The sequence below is a fragment of the Octopus sinensis genome, linkage group LG2 (genome assembly GCF_006345805.1).
Source record: "Octopus sinensis linkage group LG2, ASM634580v1, whole genome shotgun sequence".
Lineage (NCBI taxonomy): Eukaryota > Metazoa > Mollusca > Cephalopoda > Octopoda > Octopodidae > Octopus > Octopus sinensis.
The window spans coordinates 107,691,938-107,713,501 of NC_042998.1; the positions used below are offsets into that span (position 1 = coordinate 107,691,938).

General features: G+C 35.7%; 1 protein-coding gene across 1 annotated transcript in view; it reads right to left on the reverse strand.

Annotated features, from left to right (window-relative positions):
- The window catches only part of LOC115225579 (dynein heavy chain 8, axonemal-like), a 220,695-nt gene that overhangs the window by 136,423 nt on the left and 62,708 nt on the right, over positions 1-21,564 (reverse strand). The window contains exons 27-36 of the mRNA XM_036498798.1: positions 20,819-20,928; positions 19,627-19,987; positions 17,863-17,955; positions 17,121-17,317; positions 14,753-14,873; positions 12,796-12,894; positions 6,730-6,864; positions 5,149-5,373; positions 1,777-1,888; positions 287-483 (exon numbers count right to left, since the gene is read on the reverse strand). Of these exons, the coding sequence (XP_036354691.1) occupies positions 287-483; positions 1,777-1,888; positions 5,149-5,373; positions 6,730-6,864; positions 12,796-12,894; positions 14,753-14,873; positions 17,121-17,317; positions 17,863-17,955; positions 19,627-19,987; positions 20,819-20,928 (1,650 nt within the window). The remainder of the gene's footprint in view (positions 1-286; positions 484-1,776; positions 1,889-5,148; positions 5,374-6,729; positions 6,865-12,795; positions 12,895-14,752; positions 14,874-17,120; positions 17,318-17,862; positions 17,956-19,626; positions 19,988-20,818; positions 20,929-21,564) is intronic.

Below are 21,564 nucleotides of genomic sequence, written 5' to 3' on the forward strand. Positions count from 1 at the left end.
CTAGGTATCAATTTCAAGGTGACAGGTATTAATAACAAGACCAAAGTTGTAAAGTATGCAGGATTAATTCACTTAGCTTCAACATAAAATAATTAATTATTCCTTTTGATGCTGGAAAGCAAAAAGTAAAGTTGATCTAAACAAAATTTGAACTCATACTGTAGAGAGATGATATCAAATACCACAAAATGCTTAGTTTGGCGCTCAACTTTTCCTGCCACTACACAGCTGATTTCTATAACAACAAAGGAAAGAGAATTACACTTGAAATCATGTGAAGAATCACCTTAATAGTTTCCTTCTTTCCAACATCAGGTGTTCCAACGAGATAGACTGGCTGTAGATTCTGAAGGGCCAGGAATATTGATAAAAAACATTTTTCTGTCACAGGAGTCATGATAATGCTTGGGTTGCTTCCACAAAACTCATTGCCATAGACAAGATGATGATCAAGGATTTCAAAATGAAGCTTCAGTTCTGTGTCTGATAAGAATATAAAGATACAATGAAAGATTTCATTATTTGTAAACGACAGATTGCACTCATTGGCATTGAATGCTATGGATATTTTGTTGTTTAACCCCCTACCCCAATGTAAACCTGGTCCAGCAGTTTGACATAGATGTTCCAGTTATGGCCATCCTATCTTTTTGTATATCCAGTAGTGTAAGTTGAGGGAAATGTTACAACTATTTCTAACAGATTGAATGACTACAAAGAGGCTCAGTTATGTGACACTAGATCATCCCTTATTACAGCATCTCAAGGGTTGGTTCTCTTTGTCTCAACCACTAACAACTGCTAACCCTCTACAAAGTTCAAATAAGACTCACATGAAGTACTGCATCTGGAGCAGTGGTGCTGATATACATACAGACATTCTAAATCACATCCAAATTTAGGATATTTGACTGACTGGCATATAGACACACTAACTCCTCTTTGTTTTTGTATAACTGCAATAATGGTTTCTGCTCTTCAGAATTGGTTGGTCGAGTGCCATCTCCACCTAAACACTTGTCTCTTCTACTATTATCACTTATGTTATGTCCTTTACTCCTCAAGCTCCTCACTAACCACTATTCTCAGTCATTTTTCCTCAGAATGTCAACTCTCAGGAATTCCCTAGGTTTTCCCACTTCCAGCTGTGTTGTTGCAACTGTTTAGGTGGAATGTTGACAGCATCAATTTTGCATTGTAGTTAAATGTATGATACTATATGGTAGTGAAACAGGAACATTGAAGAGAAAGCATGCACAATGACTGGACAGAAATGAGGTAAACATGATCTACAGGGAATGTATTGTTAATTAGCCTCCAGAATGTAAATGAATTGCACATTAAAGACATCATCTGATGTATATAGGAGATGGTGACTGTACTGTGAGGACATGTAAGGAGTATGAAGGATGTGTTTTGGGTGATAAACTGTTGTGTGAGGATTAGCTGTGGAAGTGGAAGGCAAAGGAAGATATGGGATGAAATAGTGACATCAGGTCTCAGCATGCTGGGACTCAGATGAGATACTAGAGGATCATGGTGAATCTTGTGTGGAACTACTCTTGTCCTCTCTCTCTCACTCTCTCCTCTTCATGCACTCTCCATCTCCATAGTAGTGTGGATTTTGTTGTTAGCCTTTCTCTTTTCCTCTCTCTCTAGTTTAATTTCTCATTTTCTTTTGCTCTCTTTCTGAGCCTTCTCCTCATTCTTCGTCTTTTCCAATTTCTGAACACTTACATTCATATCACCCTATTGCAAATACAATGGCATACTTACCATTGTCTGATACCAAGTAACACTTGAGGTATCGTCTCCAGTCAAAGTCTGTGCAATGTTTTACCTTTTTCCTGCATATTGTATAAAGAGTATCTCGAAGATAGAGAGTTTGCTGAAAGAACAAGGTAGTATAGGCTGAAGTTCAGGAAGGTACAGGGTAAAGTAGGTAAGATGTAAAAGTAGATAAGAAGTAAATTAAGTAGAACCAAGTAGAAGACAATATAGGTAGAAAATAAAGTAATTTTAGTGTTTTAATTTTTGAAAATATTATTAATGGATTTAACAGACTGTAGCTATAAACCAGTGGTGTTGGTGGTAGTTCTTGAGATGGTATTTATAATACACTGATATTGTTCCACAAGTATATTTGTAGTAAATGATAATAATGTACTATCAGAAATTTAGAAAACAATATTCAAAGTCCATATATAAAAAAAAAATAAAGTTTTGGTTTAGATTCCTTGAAAAATCAAAGGTAGCTGAAGATTTCATGTAAGCTAATGGTGATGATTCCATATTTTGGGGCTATAGTGTTCAGTATATATTTTAAACCACTTCTGTTGTTTCAATACCTGGATAAAATGTTAGCCTAGCCCAGGTTTCCTCCCAGGGAGGAATTCAAAATTAGTATGGGAAGCAAAAAAAAAAAAAAAAATCAATCATAAAGAGTTCCAGCTTGTGTACAGCAGTGAACTTCATTCCATCATGCCACTTATTAATATATATGTACATTGAGTAATTAAGTGTTAAATGTTTTTGCATAAGACAAAACTCATTGATGCTGTAGCAATGTGAACTGTTGATCTTTTGGTTAGAAGACAGATTCCTCCTTATCATCACCACTAGAAAGATGTCAGTTGTACCCTAGCCTCACACAAACCCAAACTGCGTTTCATCTCTGCTAATTTTCTTTATAATTTCATAATTTGGGCCATAAGTTTGATACTTAGTTGCTTCCTGGAGCTTCTCCTTTACCCTTGTAGCAGTTTTATTAGAATTTCCGTATTTTGTCCTTTGTTTTTCCTGACCAAAATTAATCATTTAGCTAATGATTCATTCTTCTTGCTAAGAGTGTAACTTTTATTAATGAACATTTCTTGATTCACTGCACTAAGTATATTAGTACTAATTTTTTGTAGATTCCAATATATTGTATTTCAAGTCATTGAAACTGAAATTTTCTGATTTGCAACTGGATGTATTCCATTTAGATAAAAAATATAACAGCGCAACAGTTTCATGTTTTATACACCTTTTGATTTCACTCCTTAGCCTTCTCCTTTTTTCTTTTTCTCTGCTGTAAGTCTGCCATTTGTCTCCAGTCTACATCTGCTTCCCATCAATACAAGTAATTGAGATGATCTATTGGTAGAAGGAAGGTTTTTTTCTTTTGTCTTCAACTTTTTGGAACTAAAACAAGGTGATCTCTACTATTTCCTAAGTTTGGACTGGGGATTCTGTGAAAACAACAACATAGGGTCTGGGGTTGTTGTAGCTGGTTCTCCTACTTTTCTACTTTCTCAGGTTCTAACTGCTGCATATTTAACAAATGAGCTTTCTGCTCTGTGTTGCCAATCTTACTGCACTCACAATGGGGCACAGTACTTGAAGGCCCTGAGTTTTGAGGGGTTGTTAGCACTTATAAGACCATACTGATTCTTTATGTCATTCTATATTACCTTTGCTCTTACTATCTGCTCATATTGTACTACAAAGGTGGCAATGAGCTGAGGGTTGATGAACCTGACTGTTACTCTTGCATGCATTGGCCAATGTATTGTGATCTGAGTCTTGGGGCAGGTGTGTTTCACACTACTTTGTTTTTTGCTTCATCTCACCCTCAGTCTTGAAAACCAAATAGATACTCCAATATACAGGTGATAGAAACAACATATACTGGCTTGGCCCCTCTTTAAAAGATTCTTTGAGAGCAACTGAAAAATTTCCTGCATTTTTGAAACAGAAATTGCTTACTCTCCTCCTCCCTCACTTCTGGATAACTGTCACAAGTTAGGAAGTATTTGATTCGGTCACATATTTTGTGTCATATCATCCTTTATTTCACAAGTTGCCACATATTCAAAATTTCCTTGCTCAGAAATTTTTGTTGCTATTTTTCTGCTAGATTTTGTAATATACTGTTTGTGTTTGGCATGATATGAGTTGTGCTTTCCAGTGAAAACCTCACTTCTTCCTGCTTATTATGTAAAGATCAAATATTTATGTTATCGTGTTTATGACTTGTTTTTCTTTTTTGTTGAAGTTCTGGAAATACTGCTTTTGTCACTATGTTTGAAATGCCAGACAGTAAATAAAAAATTGGTGAATTAAATTCTTGTTTTTTCTCCTCAAATGAAGAGAAAAAAACTATCAGTAATAAATACCTACTTGCTATAAATGCAGTTCAAACAAAAAATCCTGCTCAATGTGTAATCAGATGAATATTTTGAAATCAGATGAGTAATATGAAGCGAGTCTTGCCAAAGTAAAAGAACAGCAACGATAGCAACAATTGTTTCCAATTTACACAAGGTCAGCAATTTTAAGGAATAGGGGTTAGTCATATACTTGACTGCTACTATATTTTATTGATCCTGAAGGGATGTAAAGCAAAGTTAGTCTTAATGGGATTTAAACTCACAACATAAAAAGCTAGAATGAGAGTTACAAAGTATTCTTCTGATACACAAACATCATCATAAAGTGTCGTTCTTTATACTGGCATATTTTGTCTGTTTTGGCATGGTTTCTATGGCTGGATGCCTTTCCTAATGCCAACTACTCTACAGAGTGTACAGAGTGCTTTTATGTGGCACTGACACAGGTGCTTTTACATGGTACTGTCATGAGTGCTTTTACATAGCATCAGCACCCACAAGCTCCCAAAAACTAGGACCTCTCAGTTGAGAGAGGGACATAAAGAGTACGCCTGTATGTATGACCATGTAGCTTGACATGTATTCTCATACACAGCAAACAGCCAGCAGTCTCAGTCCCTTGTCATCTCCTTTGTGAGGCCCAAAGTCTGAAGGTACTGTCTCACTGCATTGTCCCATGTATTCCTGGGTCTCTCCCTTAAATAATACTGAGGATTTCTAGATAATGCACAAGGTCACAATTTTGGCAGGTAGAAACAACCGATGAAATTGATTCCAGTACTATACTTTATCTGCTCCCTGAATGACAATGGCAATACATATTAAAAGGAAAATTTCTAAAACTGAGACTCAGCCACAAATTTGGTGGAAGGATACAGTTGACTGTAATGACTCTTGACTTTCAAAGTGAATACAGAATGTAAAGTTGTATCATTTTCAGCTAAATATGAGCCAAGAACTTTTCAGCAAACCCTCATAAATATCTTTTACTTACTGTTACAATCTTTTCATATCTGATTCGTATATGTGTAGATTTGGTGTCACAAGAACTTTTTGAAAAGGAACGACTGAACAATGTCAAGATCTTGCTATAAGTGGTGCAAAACTTTTTGTAGGTGTTAAACAAAGCTTTGCGTTCATGCTTCACTTCCATAATTCCTTTCTCTACTTCTCTGGACCATAAATATAGGACACCAAGTTGACATATTTGAGTTGGATACTGTAGTAATGAAAAAAATTAATATATATATATATATATACACACACACACACACATATATCATCTTCATTTAATGTCTGTCTTTTATGCAGGCAAGAGTTAAACAATTCAACAGGATCTGAGGAATCAGAGGACTGTATTGAGCACCAATGTCTACTTTGGTGCACTTTCTACAGCTGGCTGCTTTTCTTAATGCCAATACATTATAAAGCATACTGAGTATTTCTTACATGGCACCAACAATAGTGAGGATGTCATGTAACTTACAAGACTAAAAATCCCTTTGACTGAGAGGGACTATAGTAGAGAGGCTAATTGTAATGCATTATTTCAGGGTGGGTGGGAGTAATTGGGGTTGAACTGGAAAAAAGAGATAAAAATGGTTGTGAGATGTAAGAGTGTACCCTTATGGTACATGGTGAACAGAAGACCAAGAGTGGGTAAAGTTTGCATGAATGTCAGATGAGAGTGAAAGATGAAGGTAGGAATGAATGTAGTGAATGGTAAACAAAGGTGGTAGTTGAGGGTGAAGAGCAGCAGAATAATAAAATAATTATAGATTGGATAAGCATGTTAGACAAGGAGATGACGGAAGTGGAGGATTTGATAAAAGCAACAAAAGTGTGGGGGGAGAGAGAGAGGGAAGAGGGAATGAGAGATGGTTAGTGATAGGGATAAACAGAATGGTAAAGAAAGGTGAGAGATGGTGGCTAATGGTAGATATAAGCCGACATAAAGAATGAGGTATGAGTGTCAACAGGCTGTCATTCAGGGACAGGGAGAGATAACTGGTTGCACAGAAAGGAAGGGTGATTGGTGGAAACTAAGAGATGGGAAAGATGATATGAATGAGGGATGAATGCCACAAGGAAGTGGTTCTAGGCAAAGAAAGAGTTAACTGGTATCACAGAAAGAGGATGAAACATGTTCAACTTTCATTCAATTGCAACAACAAAATAACTCAGTAGATTAGAAAAGTGATGGAGGGATAAGTTAAAGTGGGGTGAGATGGTGGCGAAGGCTTGATAGGGACAAATTAGGCATGGACATAGTCGTGTGCATATGCACAATGCTTTTAGAAGCTCATATATGTTGTGATCTGTGGTCATCTCAAGTATAGCATATCACTAAGCTCCTTGGTTCTTTGTCATCTCCTCTCAAGGTTCAGTCTATGCATATTGTATGAGTGGTGCAAACAGCATAGACGCTGCCTCTTGTATATAACACAAGTACGAACAATCTGCACTCACAGAAAGTAGTATATACATTTAGTGCTCATATTTATCTCAGTAGCAAGGTTTCAAACTACTATGTTACTATACACACACACACACACACCTATTTAAAACCATTTACCTTAGCAATGAATTCTTCAAGATTTGTAGCTTGAGTAATTTCTTGGATGGCATTAAGACTCATCTTACCAATTGTATCATGAATAGTATGCTTCAATTCATTAAGCCACCATTCCACGCTATGGCATACAGGAACCTATACACAGAAAATATTTAGACAAAGATAGACAAATATATGGATAAATAGACAGATAAACATATGGCTCGGTATATATTACTGATAGAGTCTGTTGAGATTGAACAGTTTCCCTGTTGTCCTATATCTTATTGACCCCTTCAGGGCAATTTTTAAAAGCTATTTGAAAGACTATTGCAAATATATAGCAAAAAGTGTATGAGCAGGAATATCACCTTGCTTTACACCATTTTCTACGAAATTGGATCTGATAAGGTACCTCCAACATTAACTCTCACTTCCATCTTGTCATGAAATTGTCTAAGCATTCTCACAAATTTTTCAAGGCATCCTAGCTTTTTCAGGATCTCCCAAAGTGCTATTCTGTTGATATAATCAAACGCTTTTGTTAGGTCAATGAAAACCTGGTATAAGTCCATATCCTGTTCGATGCACTTCTCTTGCAACTGTCTAGCCAAAAATATCATATCCATAATACTCCTACTATCCCTAAACCCACATTGCGATTCTGGTAGAACATCATCAGCAATGTGCAGAAGCAATCTATCCAACATTACCCTACAGAGGACCTTTCCAGCAACAGCTAACAGACAGATTCCACGATAATTATCACAGACATCCTTTCCATCTTTAGATTATATAGTACCTCCATAGTTGCATCACGCCAATCCGGAGAACCTCTTCACTTTGCCAAACCATCTGAATCACATCCATCAACATTACACAAAGATGATCACCACTGTATTTATATATCTCTGCACCAAGTCCATCCATACCAGGGGCCTTTCCATTGTTCAAATTTCTGATTGCTGCTTTTATTTCAGCCAGGTTTGGAACTTCTGCTATAAGATGTTTTATTGGTCTCTTGGGTATATTATCAAGAAAAGAGAGATCAACTTCAGTGGATCTATTGAGCAACTCATCAAAATGTTCTTTCCATCTCACAACAATATCTTTAGGATTGGTTAATAATTCTGTGCCATCCTTGCTCCAAAGTGGCAGAACCTTTGATGAAACTGGTCAATAAACTTTTTTCAAGAGAGAGTAAAAAAGTTTGGAATTGTTAACATTTGAAGCTTCTTGGATTTCATCACATCTATCACTCCACTAATTTTCCGGAATCATTCGTAGTTTCCTCTGCACTGTTGCTTTTACTGCCTTGAAATATGTAGCCCCTGTTCTGTTTGTTGACATGTCAACATTTTGCAATATGTTAAATGCTTTTCGCTTTTCCTCTAAGATAAGATTAACTTCTTCATCATTATCATCAAACCAATCTTGGTGTTTTTTTACAACAAAGCCAAGAATGTTATTACAAATCTTGTACACTCTTTCTTTGAATGACTTCCAGCTTCCATCACAGGACAACTTATTTATCTCACTCACAAACTCACTGCATACTGACAGAATCTTCAGTTTATTGACATCAATTCGTTTAGGTAATTTGTCATTATTTGCTCTAACCTTAGGCTTGACAACAAAATTCACCTTGGCACACAAAAGCCAATGATCAGTCCAGCACTCTGCACCATGCATCACTCTTACAACAACAAAGTCCATAGTATCTCGTTTCCTGGTGAGGATGTAATCTATAAGATGCCATTTCTTAGAACCAGGGTACATCCATGTTGTTTTATACTTATTCATTAGTTGAAACATTGTATTCATGACACACAATTCCATCTCTATGCACATTTGTAACAGTAGCAAACCATTACTGTTGGAACTCCCAACCCCATGCTTTCCTAGGTCTCCCAATCTACCAATGCGAGCATTGAAATCACCCAAAATGACAACTTTGTCATCATGGGGGATATGGCGTATAATCTCTGCAATGATAGATAGAAGGCAAGTTTATCATCCTCTGATGAATTCAAAGTTGGAGCATATGCACTTATGAGTGTTGCATAGCAACCATTTCTTAATGGAAGTCTTAAAGACATTAAATGATCCGAATGACCACATGGTAGTTCCTCAAGTTTTGAAGCCAGAGTGGTTTTGATAGCAAATCCCACTCCTGATTCTCCTTTATAGGTCTCCTCTCTACCGCTCCAAAATAAATGATACCAAGCAAATTTCTCTATGAAATTCCCCTTTCCATGAATTCTTGTTTTGGCTAACGCTACAACATTCATATCCTATTGCTTAATTCTTTTGCAACAAGTGTGGATCTTCTCATTGGACAAGATTTCAGACAATCATTGTCTAATAACATTCGAACATTCCAACATCTTATATTCATAGGCTTGCATCTTAACTTGAATTTACTCACAGCTGAATTTACTCGAATTTACTGGACCAGATCCAGGCTGTAGTGCCCTAGGACACCTGCTGGGCCAGACCACAGAACAAAATGTTCCAGAGCCCTTTTTGCCATTTGATTCACTATCAATATAAACTTTCATTGTTTAGATGTGGCTTTCTAAGCTTCGGCCAGCCATGTACATACAAGATGTCCATTTCTTTTCCTCTCCAGCAATACCTGTGCTTGACACTTTTTAAAGTGAGGAAAAGTTTTGCACAGCAACCATTCCCACTCTCTAAACTACAAAGCATGATCCCCAAAAAGAAAGCAAGTTAACATCATTGGGTGCATTTGCAGTTGCAGGTTTTATATCAGAGTGTCTTTCTCCCAGTCTTTGCCCAAACAAAGGCTAACTACAGCAGTGAAGTATTTGAATTCAGAGTTACTTTCTCCTAGATAGACTGCCTTCGCCATGGCTTGGGTAAACAAAGGAGCTCTATCTACCCCTCATCTATTTATTAAAAAACAAAACCTGAAATAAGAGAAATAAATACAAATTAAAAATTGAGATAAAACTGAGTAAAATTAAAAATAAAACTGACATACAATATATACAATTTAAAAACACAATATACAATATGTACACACACATGCAGAAATACAATATATACAATACACACACATGCACACAGAGTTTAAAATGCAATATATACAATACACGCATTCCAAAAACATGTAGTTGAATGGCCGTTGACCTCGTTGTAGTTCCTCTGCCCTTTTATGGGTCTTATCTTTTGTCCTGCAGGGTGTTCAACAAGCACCCACCTCACCAAGCAAGCCTGGTGGAGTTGCTAGTTTAGTCGCCGATGACCTTACCATAGAAAAGGTTGTACTGGAATACATAGTACATACATACATACATATATGCATATATGATGCATGTGCATTCACACATATACATACATGCATACATACACATATAAACACACACACACAAACATACATACTTACCTACATACATAAACACATATATCTCATGAACTAACAGTTACTTTCTCAGATGCAATACAAAGTTTTGTCAGTGAACAGGCTGTGGTTTCAAAGCAACGAAAATATTTTTTGACACAAATGAAATTTAAGTGCTGAAGTGAAACTAACAGTTTTCGTGTGTTTTTGAATGGCTTACAAACATCTTCCATGCTGCATTCTTTCTACTATCATCAGGACATTTTATACCATGACGACAAAAGCATCACATTTTGTATATGACTGTGTGTCTGTCTGTGAGTGCATGTGTATGAGTGTGTATATATCTCATAGTGTGTGTGTCTTTCTGTGTTAGGTATGTTATTAAGTACACGCATCTACACATACATATACATATGTGACGACTGACTACGATGACATCACATTTCGTATACGACTGTGTCTATCTGTGAATGTGTGCGTGCGAATGTATGAGTATGCATATGTCTCACAGTGTATGTGTGTCTCTCCATGTTAGTTATGTTATTAAACACATCTATGTATGTGAGGGCTGGTCAGTGTCAATACGAAATTTTATTTTCATTTCCATTATTTTCATTTTGATTAAAATAATCTAACATTTCATAGAGATAATCTTTCTATTGTCAACAGGACATTTTATAATGACAGCTACATCACATTTTGTATATGCCTGTGTATCTGTCTTTGAGTGTATGTAAGTGCACGAGTGTGTATGTCTTTCTGCATTAGGTACATTATTAAACATACACACATGTACACATACATATTCATATGTAATGGTATGTTATTAAACACACACATGTACACATACATATACATATGTGACGACTGAGAACATGCATGAATGTATCATTTGCTTATATTTCATTAATTTATACTGCATACAAAAATACAGACATACTATACACTTTCCATGTGGTAAGCCATTATGCTTTATTTTTTCAAGTAATTCATTACTGCAATTTTCCATAGTAGGTCAGGGCATGGAATCCTCCAAACAGATGTATTACATGTCACTTAGTTGAATTAGACCATCATTTACTCCACAAATGTTTTGTTGTCAATGGTGCACTTTCCCATATCACCTGTTTCAACATAACTGTAATATGTATTACAGACTATACCAGTTTAATTGCAAGCAATGCCAGGTTAACTCTGCTAGTCTGATATATAGATTGAATTTGATCAAGGAAAATGTTTATGCCTAATAGATCAGAGTGGGAAAATTTAACTTTAATATTGATGAAACTATAATGTAAAGAATCAATAAATAAAAATTATTAAACTATACTTGAGAAAATGTGACGATGCTTTCTTCTTACAAGGCAATGTCCTACAATACATTACACTGGTAATGTATTGATATACATTACCAGTGCTTATATCAATATTTGGGATGTTGTACCTAACTAAAGAGGAAACCTATTCCATTGACACCAAACTTATAAGAGTCTAACATGAACTGGAAATGGAAGAAGAGGCATAAGATCAGTCAATACAGCTTTTGAATGTCATATGGTATCACTGAAGCAACATCTGTTAAATAACAGCAGTAAAACAAATGCAGTAACCAAGTGTTTAGAGGGAAGGGAAAGAGAGAGGAACATTTTGTGTGTTTTGAATAAATTGCTTAAGAAACATTCAATGACTAATAATATATCATGTGATCCCAGAACTGCTAGAAGAAATAGCTTTATCAAGAGTATTACAACTGTAAATTTGAGAATGATTGCTTCATTACACCACAACCTAAAGGTTACAAAGAAATAGATACAAAATATCTGATGAACAAAAGAGACGATAAACCCTTAAATTGTCAACAAAGGTGTTGAATCATGTTTCTATGGAAAATATCCATATAATCAGCAATTATCCCAAGACATCACAAAAGTAAAAACCTTTCTATGTGATATCATCATCTTGTTTAAACAATATACAATGCCATCCATAGAAAAGGTTAACAGGGAGTAAATATAAAAACAATTTCCATGTTGATTATTTTATAAATTGCAATGCTAAGAATATTGGTGTGGCATTGTCATCAAAGCCTCTGCTTACAAATACAACTGGCTTAATATAGTTGTTTGGAATAAAAAAAAAACAATCATGTACTGCTGTGGAGGTCAATTGTCAATTGTCAAGCAGATGTGAACATTTATTCAAAATCAAACCTACAGCTTTCCTGTACAATTGACAAATATATATATTTGGACTAATAATTATTAGTGCACCTGGCTGTTTCAAGCAAAGGAAAGCGTTATCTAATCTGTATTTTGAAAATTCAATCAGTAGGTGGAACAGTGAAAATATGCAAGATTGAATGAATGTTGATGTATAAATGCCAAAAACGCAGCTATGGTGTTTAGTTAAGTAACTGTCACTTTATGAGAAGAATTCAAAAGAATAAAGTAAATATATGAAAATATATGCCCACACAACACACCCACATATTTTCTGGAAATAGAGGCTAAATTGTTCTCAAACAAACTTTATTTTAAAAAATGGAATACATACTGAATAACCTATTCATTGCCCGAAAATAAGATAGGATAGTCATGGATGTTCAATTAGAGTAAAACAATAAAAAATGCATACATACATGTGTGTATGCATATGTGTTTCTATGTGAGTGGTGTGTATGTGTGTGCATATATACATATAAAAACATAAATAAGTACCTTTTTATTTAATAATAATTTTTCCCCATCAACACTTTTTACAGCTATCATTTGTATTTCAGCAGTTTCTCTCAGTTTGATTTCTTGACTTAATTCAGGCTTCAAAAAATAAAAAAAATGATAAGAATAATAATGGTTTCAAACTTTGGTATAAGACTAATTTCAGGAAAAGAAGGAGGATATTAGCTAATTATATCGACCACAAATACTTAGACTGGTATATTTTATCATCCTCAAAAGAATGGAAAGTAAAAAGTTGGAGCAAATATTGCAAGGCATTTTCCCAATACTCTAATAATTTGGCAATAATGAGAATGATGATTATTCTAAAGACTAAATTTATAACCAACTAGACCTATGAGCAAATTAAGAATTAAGTAAAGCTTATGAGTAAAGCTCACGTTTGTAGGTTCAGTCCCACAGCATGGACCTTGGACAAGTGTTTTCTGCTATAATCTTGGGCCAACCAAAACCTTGTAAGTGAATTTGGTTGAGGGACATTGAAAGAAGTCAGTATACAGATGTGTATGTTTGTGTGTGTGTGTGTCCATCTTTGTCGTGACATCTAGTGATAATTATAAATAGGTGTCACTGTGATACAAGCAGAGTCATACTGCATAAACTTGTTTAGTCATGTGGAAATATTACTTTGCATGGAAACAAGTGAGAGTTGGTGAGAAGAAGAGCAGCAGGCTGTAGAAGATCTGCTTCAATAAATCCTGTCCAACTCATGCAAGTATGAAACAGTGAATATTAAAATGATAATTAATATATGTAGAAGGAAGCTGTGGAAGAGGGAGATCCAGGAAGACATGGGACAAGGTAGTGAAGCATGATCTTTGAATGTTGGGCCTCATGGAGGCAATGACTAGTGACTGAGACCTGAGATATGCCATGCTGGAGAAGACCCATCAAACTAAGTGAAATCACAGTTGTGGCCATTTTTAGTGTCACATAACTGGCACTCATGCCAGTGGCACATGAAAAGCACCTTTTGAGCATTGGGCCTCAAAGAGGCAAAGTGGCCGATGCCGGTGACATGTAAAAAGCACCTTCTGAGCACTTGGTCTAAGGAGGCAATGACAAATGACCAAGGCCTTTGGTAATATGCTGTGTTTGTGAAGAAGTCCCATCAAGCCAAGTGAAATTGTAGTCATGACAGATACTGGCACCTGTACTGGTGGCACATAAAAGCACCCATTATACTCTGAGAGTGGTTGGCATTAGGAAAGACATTCAGCCATAGAAACCATGTCAAATCAGACTGGAGTCTGGTGCAGCCCCTCAGCTCATGCCAGCATAGACAACGGATGCTAAATGATGGTGATGATGATATAAAAGCACCTAGTACAAAGCCAAAACAGACTATGGAACCTGGTGCAGCCCCTGGCTTTGTCAATTCCTGTCAAACTGTCCAACTCTTTTCCTTTCTGACAAAGAGCCATGCTTAAAATGTCAAATGCCCTCTCGTTTTACCAAGCATTGAATTAATACATTCCATGTACAGGTCCTCTTGTTGTTTTGTTATTGTTATTTTTAATGCTCAATTATTTGATTTGAATACACACACACACACACACAGGCATTTATAATGGTCACACTGAGGAAATGGGCTATGAAAGATGCCTAAATAATGAATTTTTGGTGAGTGAAAAAGACATCAGTTTATACATGTAAAGAATAAAACTTAGCTACATTATGAAATGTATAAATTTTAAAATTTAAATTTTAAAATATGTAGTCAAGTTAAATTAAATTATATAATTAAGTTCTTATTAAAATACTATCATAATTTTATATCCAGTTTCCCCATGCTGGGCAAGTTTTCTGTGTAAGTTTCCTGAGGCAGAGCAATACACTTGGATGCTCTTCTTGTTGTTAACCCTTTAACTCAGCTCTTAGAACATGTGGAGACAGTATGCTTTCATGAATAAGATAAAAAGTGATATTTTCTTACAGTTGTAAAAATTTCTGTATTTTGGTCAAATTGTATATCTGAAGCTGCAGATTCTGATAAAATTTCTCTTCTTTTTTCAATTACTTCAGTTTCTATTTCATGGACATATCCAAATAAAGATCTGAAGCAAAAAATATATTTTACCATCTTCAACAACACAACTTCATTAATAATTGTTATATTTGTAGGATAAGCCTGCACATTTGGTCTTATACAATATTATATTGTGGATAGTGAAACAGTGTGTTAAACAACCTTTATGAAATTCATGCATATTTAAACACACACACAATAAGCTTCTTTCGATTTCCATCTACCAAATCCAATAACATAGTTCTAATTGGCCTGGGACTATAGCAAAAGATGCTTGCCCAAAGTGTTACACAGTGGGACTGGATCTAAATCCATATGGGTGTGAAGCAAACTTCTTATCCATACAGCCATACTTGCATCTATATGTGTGTGTTTGTATAACATCATGATTTTATGCATGTTTTCTATGCTGGTATGTGTTGAAAAGGTCATCATGATATGAGTCAGTTCTTATTCAAAGATACTGCTTTCCTACACATCTAACACCTTGCAGTTTTGGCTTGCTTTCCAGGACAGGATGCCCTTCCTAAAAAAGACACAAATTTACACAGTGCACTTGGTACATTTTATCATGGCACTAGTATTAAAGATGTTATGTCCTCAACCAAACTATAAGGTTCACTTTACTGAGTGTTGCAATTTATTTCACAGAGTGTACTCAGTGGCACCAGGGTTAGTGACGTTGACTTGTACCCCACAAGACTAAAGAGTCCCCACTGCTTTATGTTGTGTTCTTCCACTCAAAGCATACACTGAAATGATGAATACAAGAGAGACCGAAGATAAAAGAAAAGCCAACTGGGTGGAGTGAGTGAGAGTATGATAGCAGAAAGAGAGTGATGAGAGCAGTAGAGAGCGAGAGAGAGTGAGAGAGAGAAATGGACAATGGAAAGATCAAGTGATGGAAGAGTGTATCGAGTACAAAAAGATCCAATGCAATCCTTTATACATAGGTTCCATAGTGGATGACAGAAGTGGAATGATAAGAATGATAGTATGTGGAGACTGAATATAGATATGTGAGAAGGATGGGGTTAGACAGGTTTAATGCCATCCCAAATTATACAGGTAGTATGGTACAGTGAAATTGGTTGTGTAGTGTAGTGGACAGACAAGGAGAATGAGCATTAGAAAGAGATGAGTGATAAGGAAATGAGATGGTAGATGGTATCAAACAAGCAGGGGAAGAAGCAGATGTAGACTTAACTGGAGAAATGTAGATACCTGGAGAGAAGAAAAGCAAGACATTTTGGAGTTTTGGAGTATCACATTAACAAACAAAATGCTCAGGACATCTAAATCTGATGTTTCTAGATAGCTTGCTTTTTGTCAAATTAAATGATAAACAGGGAGATGCAACAGATAAGGAGCAGACACACATGCTATTTTCACAGTTTAATATCTTTAACAAAATAAAACTATCAACTCACTTTGAGTAACCTCTCATATCAGTTGTTGATGCCCCACTACCTTTGTCCCCAACTCACTGTAGCCATCATTATGTACTTCTTAACTCCATCTCTGAACTTTGGAATTTCCTTCCACCGTCTTGTTTTCCTCTTCAATATGACCTCCAGTCTTCTAAGTCTAACGTTCACCATCACCTATGGACTTCTGTCTAGCATCCATTTTATTCCAGTAGCTCTTATGTTTTCAGTGGTCTAAGGACCTTGTAACAAGTGAATGCTTAAAAAAAAAAACTCTCTCTCTCTTTTCAACTCATCATCTAATCTAGCTACAGATTTATTATACAGTGGCTCTCCACTTGTCTTGTACTAGCACTCATTACCTCCTTCCTGAGTTATTTCTTTTACCTTCCTTTTACCATTCACAACTACCCCCAATTCTAATCTCTGTTACTCTCTTCTAACACTCCTACAAACTAAAGGTCACACTACAATGACTTTACTGATACCAACTATCTTACCTATGCCTGTCTCTGGATGGGGAGTGTCAATGAGGTGTTTTGCAAGCCATATTGCTCCTAACAATCTGCATATGCAATACTCACTTCCTTTTTGTTTTAATAGCCAGTGATGGCATTCCTGATATAAGTCAACAGCAATCAATTTTGCTCAATGTGACCCAAAAAATTTGTTCATTTAAAATTCGTTTGAATGACTGACAATGGACACTTATTATCTCCCTCTAATAGTCAACACAGGGCACTGAAGCTTACTACCTGACTCCTACAACTTAGCTATGAATTGTCAGCTGTAAAATAAATAATAAATGGTATCAAAGATTAATGGTATGGAAATATAACAATAATTACCCCAAAATAGGCAATATTGATTCCAAAGATTGCGGACAACTTAGCGTTGCTAAGAGAACTGGGTTTGATAGAAAGAAGAAACGGGGAAATTGCATTCTTTTCTTTTCTAAGTAGTTTCCAAGTGATCTAGAGCAAGATTCTAGATCTTCCTGTATATGTAGCAGCACAGATTTAAGTTGCATTTCTCCACAGCAGGCCTTAAAAAGAAAAGAAAGATTGTTTTGAATTTAATTTTGATCAGACTGGAAAGTCAATATATTTTACAAGAGACTTTAGATGCCAGAATCTGAAAACATGTCACACTAAAATCTGTCAAAATGTTTCATTGAAATGTTTTATCTTTTGTGTTGTTTGATTTTGGAAAATTTTTCCATAAAAATATAAATATTATTTATCATCAAGCCATGCAAATAGTTTCTGTAAAGTAATTCAACATGCTTATGTAACAGCTGATTCCCCTTATACCAACTCACCAGGAAAACTTTCTCTCTCACATACAGAGAAAGTGTAAGGGTACCAGTTAAAATATCCAGTCAGGGGGCTTGTAATACTGGATACCTCTGTTGAAACTGACCAACAAGAATTATCCTCAAAACTTTACCACAACTATACTCACAATCAATATCATACTCATTAATACCACAACAATCTTAATTGTGATGATGATGATGGGAATGATTGCAGTGGTGATGTTGATAATGATGATGGTGATGATAATGATGATGCAATAGGCAGAAATTACCTGTAAGAAATTCTTCATTTCAGCATACCTTGCCATAACCTTACACCAACTGGTATTTACAGGCGCAAATATTAGATTTTGTTGTTGCAATTCCTGGAATTAAAATCATATTTTCAATATTTTCCAAAAATTCTGCAAAGCAACAATGCCAAAATTAATATATGATTTATTCTGTAAACAAATAAGTAGATCAAATGTTCTAGATACTTCATTTGAAGCTTTGATAATTTCACTCTGGAAAACAGAAAATGGTATTGAGAATTCACAGATGTTAACTGCCAGGAATGTGGTATAAGTGAATGCAAAGACCCAGTTTTCAGTAACTTGACACAGGCCATTCAACCAATTAGCAATGACTTACATACACAGTACAAATCTATATCACTAGCTGCTTGCTGTGCTCATGAAGACTTGTCCAGTACAACAAAAAAAATCATCCTACAACCACTTGAATGTGCTTGTATGTGTGTGAGGCCTTGTTCTCCTTCCTTTTTCTCTCTCTGACAAACATTCCTTCCTCCCCTATCTTTGATGCTATGTGACTGCAGTATTTACCTTCAAGCAGTATCACACACATTACATCCCATACCTTTCGAAATGGTGCCCCCCACCCAACTACTTTCATTCCTCATCATCACTACTCACAGCATTTCAACCAATCATCTCCCCTCTTTGCCTTCAGGTACAACCCTTTTTCCCCCTCTGCTGTATTCTATTCTAAACATCTCTCTTATCTGTTACCATTCTCAATACCCTTCCATATCTACCATCATAGCCAACCTACTATAGCCTCATATGTATTCGTATAACTCCTTCTCCATAACTTGTATAACACATAATTCTACTACTTTCTATTCTATGATCCTTCCTGATCCACTCTTATGTTTCCTACATCACCCCTCTGGTATTTCCCATCATCTGCATCCATACCAGTGTTCTTCACTCACTATACTAACCTCTACCTTCATCTGTTTATTCCCTCCTCACATTCTTAAGAAAGCATCCACTCTCATAATCTACCATCCTCTATTATGCTCATGTTCCTGTTCCTTGAGAGTTTGGTCTAGCACACCATCACTACTTTTCTCTTATCTCCTTCAGTCATATATCTCCTCTATAGTACAACACCTATGCATGTCCCTGTATCATACTTTAGCCTTCAACACTTGGCACACAGCCACTCATCTTCACTGTCCCCTCCCAAATACTTCTGTTCTTTTCTGTCTTGCAAGTTACATGGCAACCTCACTAGCGCAGGTGGTATGAAAAAAGCACTCAGTACACTTTAAGTGATAGTATCAGTGGCATTAAAAAGCACTCTGTTTAGTGGTTGGTGTTAGGAAGGGCATCCACCCATAGAAATCATACCAAAGATGACATTAGGGTTTCCTGTTAAACCATCCTATACATGCCAGCATGGAAAGAGGACATCAAATGATGATGATTATGATGATGCCTTCTCACTGCTTCATCTACCACAGATTCTGAACTACACAGGCCAACTTGACCTTGCTCTTCTGAACTACACAGACCAACTTGACCTTGCAATGTCTCACTTCCAAAGACTCACACTGTATGTTTCTCACAATTCTGCCTCAACAGAACCCCTAACCTTTGAAATTTCAATGCTGTTCAATTTTTACCAACTTATGTATGATATTCAAAGCTGAACATAAACTACATCAATTTTATAAGATCTCAGATGACCTTAAGAGGCTATGAGCATTGCTGCTTTTCTGCTAACAATACAAATGTCACTATTACCTTGTTTGCGGATGAATTTGAAAAAACTGCTTCCAAGTGTATCCAGAGTTTCTGGACATCAATCCACAATTCCAGAATAAAACCTAGTTCTTTCAGTTTTTCTGTCCACATATTCACGTCTTCTTGCATTGGAGAAATATATGGAGAAGTCAGCATATTTGCTAAAGTAACTTGAGAATCTTCCAGTTGCTCCAAGAGTCTTTCAATAAATATGTGGTCCAGAGTGACTGGACCAAGTGTTTTATAATTCTTGAAGATCAATTCTTGCTCTGTCCACTCTTCCTCTATTTTGGACATCATTGTCTCCAATTCCATTTCCTTCATGGATACATGGCATATTTCAACAACTGTAGATTTATATCTGAAAGAAAGCAAGGTAGTCAATAATAATCGTAATTAAAATTAGCCACTTTATTTTGATGTTAATTTTATTGTCTAAGCTATTGATTGTGATTATACATATTGCTAATGCAAAACTTACTATCAAAATATTTTATAGTAAACTTCATTATTTGACCAGAGTTCTAACCACAGCCATTATTAATGTGTTGCTTACTGTCCAAATATACTTCATCATTTGATCAGTGTCCTACCATGGCCATTTGTTTGAGAGGTATAAGGCAATGGGGAAGTAGATACAACACTGCCTTATGCTGAAGTGCAGACAATATGACTCATTTAATTACATTCCTTTACATTTTGATTTCAAATCTTGTTGAGATTAATTTTGTATTTTATCCTTATGTAGCTGATAAAATAAGTGCCAGTAAAATAATGTGATCAATATGGGGGTACACTCTAATATTTGTCATACTCATCCATAATTATAGGATAATGTAGTTCTAGATACATTATGTCAGAACAATAATAGTAATAACAACAGTAACAAAAGAGTTTCTACATGGTCAACCTGCTAGAAATAGTAAACAGAGCACCTTTAAAACAACATAATATTTTAAAAAATTAAGAATACTTTACTTAATGTATTTGTCTATTTATTATGCCTGGTGTTTGAAAAAAGAGGATGGATATGGCTGAATCACTTTTGATTACACATCTGCTGGATTAGAGCAAACCTGGAATTAACAATGACAACCAACACCTCCACCAGCAGCAGCAACAGCAATAGCTGTGATAAAAAAAAAATCCTGTTTGTAGATTATGACTCAAGAAAAAATAAATAGGTTGTTACCTGGGTAGATTGATATTAAAGAGATGAGACAATCTCAAAACAGTTACTTCTAAAGGAAATGTATTCTCTGTGACTGTCATTATTTGCAACCAATGGCGATTACGAATTGTCTACAATCAAACAGGGAAAGCATTTTATAACATTCATGAAGAAAGGCTTTAGTTGAGAAAGAAGAGAGCGTAAAGCTATACCAAGTTGCTATATGGGAAGCTAAATGTTGAGTAAATTTAGTAAAGGGAGAGAATAATAGAGATTTGTGATTGTTCTGTGACATGAGGGCCAGAAGCATGAATTCTAGGCTGCAAAGCTGTAAATCAGGAAATCATTGGGAAAAATGTATGTGTTATGGTATTAGTATACTCAGCTTCACTAACACTGAGAAAAAGAAAATAAGGTATGGTAATAAGACTATGAGAAGTTTTTGAATGAGGAGAATGAGTAGGAAAGAAAGGAATTACTCTGAAAAAACACAACCAAGTGACCAACTATAGAGTCATAAAAGCCATTAAGGATATGAATGCAGTAAATAACAAGATCATCAGGGATAATTTCAGAGATGCTGAAAATATCTAGCATACTCGCAAAATCAGTCACGTAGTACAAATGGGTAATATAATCTCAATGACTTGTGTAGTAGCACCACTGTCAATTGCTACAAAGACAAGGAGGTACTCAACTATAGAGGTATCAACTTACCAAGTTATGAGAAACAGAAAAAAGTGTTTCAGCATTGGAAGAGAATTAAC